Genomic DNA, 14,373 nt, shown 5'->3' on the forward strand with positions numbered 1-14,373 from the left:
TGCGCCCCCTAACCCTAACCCCCAGATGTTGCGCCCGGTGCGGCCGGCCCCCCCCTGCACCCCCCACGCTACGCCACTGCAGAAGACTCCTGATGAAAGAAACTGTAAATCATTTACAAACCTAGGTGTGAGACAGGACTATTTACATTGTATTTTCATTGAATGTTTTTTGGGGTGGGTACATGGGGTTTGTTTGTTCTATTTATTTATTTATAGAAACTACAAAACAAGCTTAAGAAGAAAAGAAAGAAAGAAACAGACAGACAGACCATCAGAACAGAACTACACTTGTTTACGGTTTGGCTTTGAGAGACTTGTTCTGCAGTACAGAGGAAACACAGAAAGGTGAGAGGGTGGAGTGCGTTGCACCATTTCAGACTGTGTGTATGGGGGGGGGGCTACAAATCTTATTTCTGTGAAAACCTGCAAGAATACAGACAGGGAGCACAGGAGGGAAGAAAGATCTACCCTATCCCTTTGGTCACTATGCTGTTTTGCTGTGTTTTCAACTGAAGTTGGGTTTTGAATGCAGGAGAGCAGTCAAAAATACAACCCCCCCCCCGCTGCCTGGAATGGCACAGCCCATTCTCTTACCTCAGTTGCTGCAACCTGTTTAGGCCCCACCTGAGCTCTCACATCTGAGCTCACCTGCAAAGAAACACCCCCCCCACTTCATTCCCTATTTACCTCTCCCTACTTCCCGGAACGAGCGCCCCCCCCCCTATTTTTCTCTGGCTTTCAGTCTTAAGGAAGACAGAAAAGCTTTTGGGAAATGTAGTCCTTGAACTCAGCACTTATAAGGTCTCCTTGCATTCAGATTTGCCCTAAAAGCCTCAAGCTGGCCTAGGCCCTGACAGTCTCCATTTCTCCCTCAAGCCACGATTAATTGTAAGTACATATTAATTTTCTGTGGTTTCCCCCACCATTCCCCAATTTACTGCTACCGTTCTCCCACTTCTGTCACACTTAAGATTTTTAATTTGTTTATTATTAATACATTTATTTACATTTTATACATTCTTAAAAAAAATTTTTTTTTGACAAAGTAAAGATTTTTAGTTCCTTGTGGAAGCAGGCCCTATGTTTCATTTGGCTATAAATCACCTTTTACTGTGTTGTTGTTGTTGTTACAGTTATTGTTTTTACCACCACCACCAATTGTAACCGCTTACTTTTAGCAGGGTTGTGTTGAATATCATTGTAGGCAAGTAAATAAGGAGCATGAAATCTTGTATTTTCCCCAATATATGTTGTAGTATTATTATTATTTCATTTCTATACTGCTTTATATTTTTAAGAAAACTCTCAAAGCGGTTTACAGCATATTAAACATCAATAAAACAATGCAGAATCAAACATTTCTGAAAAAAGTCAAACATAAAGTACACAGTCAAAGCAAAACAATTAACAAACCAAAATACCATCTCAAAGGTTTCGAAATAAAACATTACAGCGGAGGTCAACTACAGAACACATAAACAAAGTTAAGAAAAAACAAAAACAAAATGAAATCAAATATAAAATGCATATTTAAAACAGCATAATTAACAAGAACAAAATACTGTATTATAAGCATGACACAGCTGTTTGGCAGTAACAAAAAGATGGGGCAAAAGAATCCAATACAGTGGTACCTCGGGTAACATACGCTTCAGGTTACAGACTCCGCTAACCCAAAAATAGTACCTTGGGTTAAGAACTTTGCTTCAGGATGAGAACAGAAATCGTGCAGCGGCGGCACAGCAGCAGCAGGAGGCCCCATTAGCTAAAGTGGTGCTTCAGGTTAAGAACAGTTTCAGGTTAAGAACAGACCTTCAGAACGAATTAAGTTCTTAACCCCAGGTAACACTGTAATTAGGATTTGCTGTCAGGCATAGCAATGTCCCTCCAGTCTCCCCAGGGGCTTCTGTAATAGAGCTGGGTGAGTCTGGGCCCGTTTAAACCAGGTGGAAAAGGCTTTGCAGAGAGTGGCTTTCACAACTCATAGTTGGACGTTGTAAATATATTGCAGGTAGGATTCAGCTCCAGGTAGGATGCAGCTCCATTAAATAGATTGAATACTGACTTAATGAGTAAGATAGAAATATGAGGACCTGGTAAAAACCCAGAATTATTTCTCCCATCCCCCACAGTGCTTCAGAGACAAAACAAGAAAAAAGAAAAGAAAATACATTATTGTCAATACATTATTGATTTAATTTATTTGAGAAAAATTCTATACCACTAACATTAAGGGGGGAAATATGGTGGCGGACAGCATAAAACTTACAATAAAGTTGTATTCATAAAAGAAGTACAAAGCGCATTAAAGTCGTTATAGGTCTTAATAACGAACAGGCACAAAGGATTCGGGACAGATTCTTGAAGATTCTAATTCCATTTTCTTCGTGAGCGTAAACATGCTTTCCCAAAGAGACTTGTTCCTCCTCCTGCTACTTAGAGCCCCACTGACCACTATGAGTGGAACAGAGCAGGTGAGCAAGAGTGCTGGCCTTGTAGAGGGACAAAGTGTGTGGTGCATAGTTTTGTCACAACTCGTGGCTGGATCTATTGCAGGGGTAAGCAGGAATGATTCCTCACTGGATGACCCTCTTAAGGGATCTTCGGTTGTCACTTCGAGGCCCCGGCCTGTTTGGGAGCTAACATGCCTGCCACACACCTAGGTTCCACAGATGCTCACGGTACTGAGCTACATGTGAGCTTTCTGACACCCCTCAACATTTTCCTACTATGTAGGCAGTGCGGTTGTATTGGTCACTAGTTAGCCTGTTTATTTGGATCCTCACCATATGCCACACCAAACACTGTAAACTGCCTGAAACCAATAATGGTTGTGATCATTTTTAACCTATTTTTCAACATTGCAATAGATGATATCCTGCCACGCACTGCGGACAAGGGAGAACATAGCACTTGAAGTATGGCAGGTTTTTTCACTCTGAAGTATATACATTTTTACTGAGAAACAAATACCATTGATTTCAACTTACTTTCAAATTAGGTACACTCAGAAATGTAGTTTTTAATTTTGGTCATGTTTGCAGCCTTTGCATTTTTTCCCCAGAGCAGCTGAATTTATTGTAGTTCATTGTGTTGTCTGTTGCTGCTGCTGTGGTTGCCTTAAACTTTTTTATTATAAGCATGCAGTCAATGCCTGCCCTCTTTTATTGGACAGGTTGAAGGATGAACGGAGAAGCAATTGCTTTTTATTAATTGTGTCAATATCAATAAAAATAAAGTAGGATTTTCTCAAACAGAGTGTTGGATCTATGTGTCACACATCTACTATTGTTACGCAGATGCCTTCCAATCTTTTTGCTATATTATTTGCTACCTGCATATACTGACTGCTATGTTCTCCACTGCCTTGCTGTTTACTTATCTGCTTACGGTTTAATTACCTTTTCAGTTGAGCTACTCCGGTACATAGTAATAATAATAATAATAATAATTATTATTATTATTATTATTATTATTATTTGTATCCCGCCCTCCCCAGCCGAAGCCGGGCTCAGGGCGGCTAACAACACTAAAACAGTGCAACATTATAAAAACATTATAAAAATTAATTAAAATCAAAATTGATGGCAACCATAAACTAAAGTTTTGTAAAGATTGCCAAAGGAGGGAGTCAGGCTGTGCCCTGACCAAAGGCCTGGTGGAACAGCTCTGTCTTGCAGGCCCTGTGGAAAGATGTCAAGTCCTGCAGGGCCCTTGTCTCTTGTGACAGAGCGTTCCACCAGGTTGGAGCCGCAGCCGAAAAAGCCCTGGCTCTAGTTGAGGCCAGCCTAACCTCTCTGTGGCCTGGGACCTTCAAGATGTTTTTATTTGAAGTTCCTCTGTGGGGCATACCAGGAGAGGCAGTCCCGTAGGTACGAGGGTCCTAGGCCGTATAGGGCTTTGAAGGTTAAAACCAGCACCTTAAACCTGATCCTGTACTCCACCGGGAGCCAGTGCAGCTGGTATAGCACCGGATGAATGTGATCTCGCAGCAAAGACCCCGTAAGGAGTCTTGCTGCGGCATTCTGCACCCGCTGGAGTTTCTGGGTCAGTCTCAAGGGCAGCCCCACGTAGAGCAAGTTACAATAATCCAGTCTGGAGGTGACCGTTGCGTGGATCACAATGGCTAGGTCAGGGCGAGAGAGGTAAGGAGCCAACTGCTTAGCTTGGCGGAGATGAAAAAATGCCGCCTTTGTTATAGCTGCAATCTGCGCCTCCAAACTCTTAACGGACGGTGCTGGCACTAATTGCACTCCTGCAAGAGATGGGAGTTGCCCCCTCAATCCCATATCATCCCGTCCCAGCCAGAGGACACCTGTCTTCGAAGGATTTAACTTCAACCGGCTCCTACGTAACCATCCAGCCACAGCTTCCAAGCATCTGATCAGTGTGTCTGGGGCCGAGTCAGGATGGCCATCCATCAACAGATAGAGTTGGGTGTCATCAGCATACTGATGGCAGCCCAGCCCAAAACTCCGGACAAGCTGGGCGAGGGGGCGCATAAAGATGTTGAAAAGCATCGGGGAGAGTATCGCACCCTGGGGCACTCCACACACCAAGGAGTGGCGGGATGACAATTGCCCCCCAAGCGCCACCCTCTGTCCCCGACCAGAGAGAAACGAGCGCAGCCATTGAAGGACTGTGCCCTGGATCCCCACGTCGGCAAGGCGGTGGTCCAGGAGTTCGTGATCGACCATGTCGAAGGCTGCTGACAGGTCTAGAAGAATCAGCAGCCCCGACCCACCTCGATCCAGCTGCCTGCGGAGATCATCTGTTAGGGCGACCAGAGCCGTCTCAGTCCCATCTTGGTCCCATGACCAGCGCGGAAGCCGGACTGGAATGGATCCAGAGCCGAGGTTTCATCCAGAAACCTACCAAGCTGTTCAGCAACCGCTCTCTCAATCACCTTAACCAGGAATGAAAGATAATAATAATAATAATAATAATAATAATAATAATAATAATAATAATACAACATATGTGACAAGCAACACAGATAAGCATTCAGAAACATGTATCTGATTTAAATCCTTGTCCATTCCAGTCATAAATTCTTGCTTTAAAAAACAAACAAACAAACACATCAACCCATTCATATTCTTGCTTTAAAAAAACAAACAAACACATCAACCCATTCATATTTCCCACCACAGCTAGAGCAGTGGGATCTTGCATATCGCTTGTCCTCTGAATGACTAATTGCAAGGCTGTAATTGTAAAGAAGTATTTTAATTTACTATAATGTAGATCTGATTTTTCCCCTCCCATACCTCCTCAAAATATTTGCCTGGAAAAATTGTAACTTGATACCCAGTTTGACAAATTGACCTCCAGTGGTATTTAGTATTTGAACTCTTGACAGTATGTTAACGTTGACATCTGTATAGCATTTTGGTATTTTTTTCACCTGAGAAAAAACAGGATGTCAAAAAAGTTACTATGTCAGAATTTGAATTGTGAAGTCAGTCAGTCAGTCAGTCAGTCAGTCAGTCAGTCCAGTCTCTCTTTCAGTTAGCTGTGAAGACTTTTAAAAAAAAAGTTAAATTGAAATTTGTCTAGTTTTCAAAATTTTCTCTTAATTCTGTGTGAGAGACAGGATTTATTTATTTATGGAGTCTTGAACTTCCAACATTGTTGCAGTTTTGATAAGGTAAATGGACTGTACAAATTATTCTCAGTAACTCAGCCCTTTCTCATTCCACCACCGATGCCACAGTCTGTTATTCCAGATGCAAGCGCCATATTGCATAACTTACTTAATTACACGATTAGATGTTTGCTGAATGGTTGATTTTGCATTCAGTAGCTATGGCATCAGTAATACAGTTATGAATGCTTACAGACATCTGATCATGGGCATATCTTTTTGGAACCACTTCTCAGAGTTCAGTTAAACTTATATCCAAGAAAGGTTGGATACTGAGGAACAAGTCCCATTAAACGCAGTTGAACTTATTTCTGAACAAACATGCATAATAATAAACTGCAGGTGTGCATTTTTTTCTTTCAAAAATATAACCCAAAACCTTTAGCATTGTGTCTTTGTATGATGGTTTACATGAGACTGCATTTCTTTACTCTTTATTCAAGACACTTTATTGGTGCACTAGCAAATATTTTAAAATATTTCAAGTGCCTTCTGCAGTGTGATAGTTTTTGCATCTCCATGGACTATATGTCATTGCGGTTTGTTTCATGTTGTTTTTAAAAGCGGTATTAATATGTAGTATAGCAGATATTTGTACTGATAGAATAATAGAGTAGATTTTCCCTAGCTTAATATAGACTGTATCTTCTCTGTTAAATATATAGATTGCCAAAGCTAGTGGTGAGTTCTGTTTTGTGAAATCATTTTCTAAAAGTTGGGAACTGGAAGCTGATAGCAACTTTACAAAGCAGAAGTGGAACAGAATGTGTATACTTAAAGAATAAGTGTGAGAAGTGGATCATAGAACCATAGAATAGTAGAGTTGGAAGGGACCCTGAATGTCATCTAGTCCAGCCCCCTGCAATGCAGGAATCTCAACTAAAGCATCAGTGGCAGATGGCCATCCAACCTCTACTTAAAAACTCCAATGAAGGATTGGCCACAGCCTCCCAAGGGATTGTGTTCTACTGTTGAACAGCTCTTACTATCGGAAAGTTCTTCCTGATGTTTAGTTGGAGTCTCCTTAAGCATTAAATCAAAGATTTGGAGAATGAAATTAAAATGCAACTTAAACATATGGAGGTTTTAGGTTTGTTGTACAGTGGTTGTACCTCTGGTTAAGTACTTAATTCGTTCCGGAGGTCCGTTCTTAACCTGAAACTGTTCTTAACCTAAAGCACCACTTTAGCTAGTGGGGCCTCCCACTGCTGCCACGCTGCTGCCGCACAATTTCTGTTCTCATCCTGAAGCAAAGTTCTTAACCGAAGGTACTATTTCTGGGTTTGCGGAGTCTGTAACCTAAAGTGTATGTAACCTGAAACGTATGTAACCCGAGGTACCACTGTACTGTGCTGTGTGAGATAGGAACAGGATTGCTGACAAGTATGCTCGAGTTCCAGATTGAAGTGGGGGTGAAAAGAGGTCAAAGTCCAAAAAGTAGAAAGGAAAAGCAAACAGAGGAGATAGTAAGGGGAGGGAAATGTGTGTGGTTACGGTGCAAAGGGGAAAAGAGAATGAATCTGTAAGAAGTAACATTTTTAGCTGAAGGTAAGCAAAATCTGTTTCAGAGGGACACAGCACACATTAATTTTCATCTAATTTAAGATTAATAGAAGAATCAGTGGTTTAGTAAAACTGATATTATTCTTGGTGCCAATTGCAAAAGGTCTTGTAACTAGTAGTAGTCACAGTATTTAATTAATGCAAGGGAAAGTTATTCATTGTTATAAAATCTAGTGTGTATTCTAGCCAAAGTTAGGCATTTTAAAATGCATGTATCTCCCACTGAAATGAAAGGACAACTTAAAAGTGCTTAACTTTTGACTTGGGTCACTATCCTAATTGTTATTCTACAAGTAACATATTTCCCTTCTTGGTTTCCTAAAGTTTAAACTTTAGTTGTTGTTGTTTAGTTGTTTAGTTGTGTCCGACTCTTCGTGACCCCATGGACCAGAGCACGCCAGGCACTCCTGTCTTCCACTGCCTCCCGCAGTTTGGTCAAACTCAATCCATAGTATTTAATTTATTTTCATTTTAGTTATTTTATTGCACTTCATAATTCTTATATTAAATTGAATATTTTTCATTTTTCCTCTTAGATACAGGACTTGTGCATTTACTGCTCTATTTACGTCAAAATTTAATATAACTTAAGTATCCAGATTTAATGAAAATCACTGTTCAGGCACATCACCTGCCCTAGAGATGCAGAAGTATTTAAAAAACAAAAAACCCAGAATGCTGGCTGACTGTTGATCTGTTGATAAGAGGATAGTTGGAAAACCATAGGGATCAAATGGAATATGCTCAGACAACATGGCTGGCCAACTGGTACAATGCAATATTTTTTTCCTGCAAGCACCAGTTGTAATCTGGGCCTAACTGGTACCTATTAGGGCTGTTCTTATTTTAGGCACAAAAATAAAATGAATTAATGCTGTTTCTCTCTCACACTCTCTCCAAACTATAATTCCGTGGAAGAACCACATTATCTGGTTCTTCATCTCTAGTGATAAGGTGCCATTTAGCTCCTAGCTTTCATATCTCAGTTTCTAACACTGGTTAGGCTGAGAGGCATTGACTGGCTCAAGGTTACCCATTGAGCTTCATGGCCAACTTGGGTGATTTGAGCCCTGGTTTCCCAAGTCCTAGTCTGATATTCTAACCACTGTACCATACTAGCTCTCATGATGTGAATGAAACTGCCTCATACTGAATATTTGTATGATTTTTGTACAATTGTTGGGTATGAGGGAACTGCATTCAAATCTTGTATGTGCCAGCTCCATCCCATTGTCATCTGGTTCTGAATAGCTGGATCAGTGTTTTGGCCCATGGCGCACAAAATGGCCTTGTTCACACATAGCACTATGCCAGACTATGCCCTACCAAAAACAAGCACAAGGAGAAAATTTCAGCTGCTTCATTCTTTCCCCACTTATGCTGTTTCCATACTACTCAGAGCTAAGTCATGATTTGGCTTAGCATTATCCTAACCCAAACTCACGGTTTGTTTTCCCCCAACAAACCACAAGTAGTTAACCAAGAGCAAATCTTAGCTACAACATGGTTTGTTTGAGGCGAGACAAACCACTAGCCCAGGTTTGCACATAGCATTGAGCCATACCCAGGGTCTAGCTTCTGGTAGTGCAGCCAGGAGCAGGGGAGATGCAAAGTGGCTGTGACTTTTTCTTTCTGTACCAGCACACTTGCTCGCTTATGGTAACCTATAGTTTGGCTTAGTGTTATGTGCAAAACACGCCAAGGCTTTTGATCAGTTTTCCAGATGCTGAGCTCGATTGTGTCTGATAGTACAAATGTGGCTGTATTTTGAAGCATTCTGTGGGCAACACTGGCAATGATGGAGGAAGAATAACTCTCTTGCTCAATTGTGGAACTTAGGTGAATAGCAAATTACGTTTTGAAGGTGACCAAGTGGTGCTCTTCTATTAATTAGGATACGTAATTAATTAGTAATCAGTACTTACTTTAATTAGTCACAAATGGATTCTGTGCTGCAGAAAAAGCTTGTTTCGTAGTGGATGTAGGCTGATTCATCACCTACCACCAAATGAATGACTAATTCATTATTTGCATTAATCCATGGAAGTGGCTAAGTTTTGAATAAACCTTTTGAAAGCCACTATCTGGCCACTTTCCACATAAAAATGGCTTTTCATTGGGGCCTCAAATTTGAGCATGCAGAAATATGTAAAAGAAAATATTTCTGTCTTGTAGCTTTTGTTTGATCTTATTTTTTTTAACTGAAACATGAAGGTAGTGAAGACACTATGAGTGGTGACATTTGAATGCTCCGATTGCCAGATTTGTGCTCAACACAATTTTAGTCAACTAGAATGTTGTCTGAGTTAAGACAAGTGGAATCAGGATAAGACTGGAAATAGAAAATAGGAAGGCAAGAGGATGCAATAATGAGGCCTGGGGAGATGCTGAAACTAAATAAAACTAAATAAAAAATACTATAGAAACCATTTTGAATATGTGATTGTGTTTTTCACTTTCAGTAGGGATCTCATCTGTACCTTGCATTGAGCTTCTTTCTGCCACACAGAAAGAATCACGCTAGTTCATCAAGATGTGTTTTCCAGTGATGCAGACAATCTGATAAATGCAGATGGAGGCCAGAAACTGAATCTGGCTCTATAGGAAATCTTGGTGTCAGTGAAAAGGTATTTTATGGGACAACTGTTTAGATTTTATATCCTTGTGGTTTGTGAGAAAACAGCTTTTCTCCAGCAGAGGCCTATTCAACTGAAATTTCCTCTTGCACTATTTCTTTAGTGCCTAGTCTGCCTATTCCAGTCGTGCCTCCCAAGCTAAAAACTTACACATCCACATCAAGAAGCTAAAGGAGCCAAAAGATTGCTCAGGCTTGAAAATGCAAGTTTAAATGTGGCAATGCACCTGCCATTTTCAGGAGCACAGATTGTAGAAACAATAATGCTGCCTGCGGCTTTCTGATTCTGCAAGTTTGAATGACACTATAGAATTTGTTACTGCTATTGGAGCAGTGGTAGAAAACAGAAGTTGCTGATGTAGCTCTATAGAGAAAGCATTGTATTTAAAACTAATGGCTTTAGGGCTACAGCAATATGCTGCCTTGAAAAATGCTGGAATTGAGAACTTCTCACTCTTTCCTTACACTCCCAAGTATTTCACTTTTTAAAGCTGTACCTCAGCAGACATAACTATAATCTTTGCATCAGACACTAGCCAACAGAATCTAAATGAAAATATTTTCTCCCTTTTCATTTTTAGAGTGAGAAATGGATCTGTCTTCTTATGCCTCACCGGCAGCCATTATAGAAACCGTTGCGTCACAGCTAGCATGCAGTCCAGTGGATAAGGAAGTTGCTGTTCAGTTAGATGAAGAAGATGAACTAAAACACCTGCGTGCATGTTTTCATATTCCCAGAGTGAAGGATCTGCCTCCAAGTAAGAACCACAGTTATACCAAGGTGGCTTTGTATCTCCTTGCATATGTTTATTGCAAATCTGCAGGAAGCCTTGCTGCCTAAAGGATAAATGGAACGATTGGCGCCACATCTTTGATCACAGCATGTCCCCTGTGTTGTAAAATCAGCACCTCAAGTTGAGTGCCTTATATGCTCTCATTCCCATTCTGATTAGAATGGAAGAATACAATACAGCACTTATGCCGTGCTTAGGCTGTCACTCAGTCTCTTTCAACAATATAGTGACTGATTGAAAATTATAGGCAGGAGTGTTTTTTAATGGATTTGAGCTACTTTGCCTCCAGGTGCTTATTGCCAAAAGAAGCTACTACTTTGGGCATGAAGGAAAGTTTTGCACTATCAGTTTTTTATGGTTGATTGGAATCCACTGGGGAGGCCTCCTGCACAAACCTCATTTGGAAGGAGCAGGAACAACACACTTGGCAGGAGGGTTGTGTGCGTGGTTATTGTGGCACTATAAGAGTCTTTCTGAATACTTATACCAGGTATGAGGGTTACAGTGTTGTTTGAGTTGATAAATAAGTTAAATTAATTGACAAAATATTCTGATCAGTTAAACCAATGTCCCTGATTAATTGGACAGCAGGTTTTAATGTCACAGCAATCACCATCTCATGACACGCTGCTTTGTTATACACAGGTGAGAATGCTGCTTCTGAGATGGCTAATGTCAGGGAACTGGAGGCAGAGAGGGAGGAGGGAATGAGAAGTTATCGGGAGACAGCCCCTTTGATTAGCAGCTTTTCGTCTTCCGAAGAGAGAGAAGATGAAGGGGGATCAGAGGGGAGTGAATCTGAGAGGGAGGAGGTACTTCCGAGGGCAAGTACCTCTTGTCACAGAGGAAGGGGGGGTGTTGGACCTAGACGGTGGTTATGCTGGCCCCCAAAACGGAAGGAAGTTAGTTGGGACAACTTCCCACCATGATCGGATCGCTTTTTGAACTACTTGTAAATATGCCAAGAAGCAATAAAGACTTGTAAAATATGGCTGAAGTCCCGGACTCTTATCTCCCCTGAGCACTCACAACTCAATCTGCTGACAGCTAATGCTGCTACTGTTGCATATATTGCCTAAATTCAAATTTGGAACTACCGTATTTTTCATCTATAAGATGTCTCCATGTATAAGATGCCCCCTATTTTGGGGGACTCAGATTTAAGAAAATGGGGGGAGACGGCTCCGTGTATAAGATGCCCCCTAATTTTTGACATTCTTTTTAAGGGGAAAAGCCTAGTCTTATACATGGAAAAATATGGTATTTTTTATTCATATGTGTTAGGGCTGGGCGGTATTTCAATATATTGCCCAAATCCGGTTTGAAGTCCATATTGTGATATTGGTTTTGTATTTTTTGACCTGGCAATATATCACAAATCATGGGGTGTGCATGCTATGCAAAAATCACAGTGTGGGGAAAAACTCTGAAGCCAGCCAATGCCTCTCTATATAGTAGCCCATTCTTATTTCAGACATTGTGATATATCGGTATATTGTGATGTTTAGCTGGTGATATATCGCAGTGTTGAAAACCAGGTTATGCCCCTGTCGTAATATGTGTGTGCATGATATGTTTTCAAGTAATATATTAAAACTCATATAATTCATTGGCTAAGATTTCTTTATTCAGGTTGCAACTCTTCTTGTTTTAGGAGATGTGCTTCTGATGTGAAAAAGTAGCAATGGGAAGCCAATTCAGCATAATACAATGAGATCTTTTTTTTAAAAAAAAGCATGCAAGAAAGGAAGGAAGGAAGGAAGGAAAAAAAAGGGGAGAGGAATACATTGAATAATTTTTTAGCCAATCCATGACCCGAAATATGAACCATGTCTCCTTAACTCTGTTCCATTACATTCAGTAGGAGTAGATTTATGAGATTTCAGGTGCAAAGTCCAAGGATGTGTAGGGGAATTCACCACATCTGGGACTGCAGCAGGAAATTGGGTTTTCCCTCATCTTTTATTTCAACCCAGGATCCATAGGCTGAACTATAGTGGTGCCCCGCAAGACGAATGCCTCGCAAGACGAAAAACTCGCTAGACGAAAGGGTTTTCCATTTTTCGAGGCGCTTCGCAAGACGAATTTCCCTATGGGCTTGCTTCGTAAGACGAAAACGTCTTGCGAGTCTTGCAAGTTTTTTCCCTTCCCCCCCTTTTTCTAAGCCGCTAATAGCCGCTAAGCCGCTAATAGCCGCTAAGCCGCTAATAGCCGCTAAGCCGCTAATAGCGCTAAGCCGCTAATCCGCTAATGGCCGTGCTTCGCAAGACGAAAAAACTGCTAGACGAAGAGACTCGTGGAACGAATTATTTTCGTCTTGCGAGGCACCAGTGTACCTGCTTTGGCAGCAGGGGATTGTACTGAATGATAACTCTGTCAGCTCATGTGATCTCTGGCTCCTAAACCAGCCCAGCCCTGTCTTAGAGACAGCCATGGGGAATTTCTGAGCCTGGGATGGGCAACCCCCTGCAAGCTTTGCTGGCCTTGGAGAGCTATCCTGGCCCTACAAAGCACATGTCAGCCAGGGAAGCCAACAATTTTTGTGTGTCAGATTTTAATTTGAGCCAGAGAAGAATTCAGGGGCTTGTAAAGCTTATCTTTGCTTTGAGTTCAGTTTTAACAAGTCCCTAAAGTTATTCTGCTGTGCCTGGAAAAGGAAAACTTCACTAGGATATCTGTTAAAAAGTAATGAAGTTTATGGTGATAAAGTTTTAAAGGTTCTTAAGCTAAAGGTTCTTGAGCCAAAAGTAAATCTGGCCAAGGAATCTATAATGAATGCTCCCTTTCTCTTTTTAAAGAATTCTTCAGATTCCCCATTTATGAACTATTTTCAAATCAGTATTTTCTCAGTTATTTTTTCAGAATTATTCACTAACTGATATATATAGCAATTGAAAGATCTTATTTTCCATTCTGCCTTTGAAATACCTTTTAAATAATTCTTATTAATGATTTTGGCAGGCAGTCTAGTTTGGGAATAGATAGCTACTGAAAATGTAAAAAACATACATAATATACAAAGTCACAAGACATTTATCCAGTCTCTTAATTGAAGGTTGATATTCAGGGGCGGGGAGGGAGGTCTGTCCCAAACACTCAAATATACATTTGCAACCCTTCTTTATGAGCATTCTGCAGTGTTTATTTCATAATTAAGCAAGCAGACTGGCTAGAAATCCCCACTTTTCATCCTTGTGTTTGTGACAGCTAATCAATTTTGTGGTAATTTTCTTAGTCTTAAGTCCAAAATAAGCACTGTGGACCAACTCTGAATTCATGTTGTGGTTGTGAGTGTGGATTGTGAATCCTGGGAACTTCTCTCTCTGTGTAAGCATGTAAAATATTCTCTCTCTATATTTGTTCACCTGATTTCCCATTTTTTTAAAAAAAATGTGGGATCAAGGTGTGAGTGTTCAGGATACTGGTGATTTTCTTTTTAAACAACAATCTACTAAACTAGAACATTGAATTCTACAACAGATCTATGCAGCTTGGTGTTACTGCCTATGAAAGTGTTGTTTGCTGTGTTTAAAGATATCAAGATCTGACCTTTATTCTGAAGCATGTGTTTTTTGAAAAAACCATACACCATACTAATATCTTTAATGTGGTTAAAATAGAACCATCATTTACAGAAACTAATGCTTTCTGGGGTTTTTTTTTTTTTTTTTAGTTAGTCTAATTAGGCAGTTTGATTGATTGGACATCTTTAATGGCTTTGTGTTAGCTTACCA

General features: G+C 40.5%; 1 protein-coding gene across 5 annotated transcripts in view; it reads left to right on the top strand.

Moving 5' to 3' along the window:
* The first annotated feature begins 701 nt into the window (after positions 1-701).
* KYNU (kynureninase) overlaps positions 702-14,373 on the top strand; it is a 94,179-nt gene continuing 80,507 nt past the window's right edge. Inside the window, exons 1-2 of one of the 5 annotated variants that reach the window (XM_081872945.1) lie at positions 702-888; positions 10,427-10,603. In XM_081872945.1, coding sequence (XP_081729071.1) covers positions 10,435-10,603 — 169 coding nt within the window. In that variant the 5' untranslated portion in view covers positions 702-888; positions 10,427-10,434. Of the gene's footprint in view, positions 889-7,096; positions 7,196-10,426; positions 10,604-14,373 lie in introns of those variants that run through there. The other 4 variants (XM_081872944.1, XM_081872942.1, XM_081872943.1 and 1 more) reach the window with 4 other exon arrangements.

This window comes from Podarcis erhardii (genome assembly GCF_964252035.2).
Source record: "Podarcis erhardii genome assembly, chromosome: 1".
In the NCBI taxonomy this organism is placed as follows: Eukaryota; Metazoa; Chordata; class Lepidosauria; order Squamata; family Lacertidae; genus Podarcis; species Podarcis erhardii.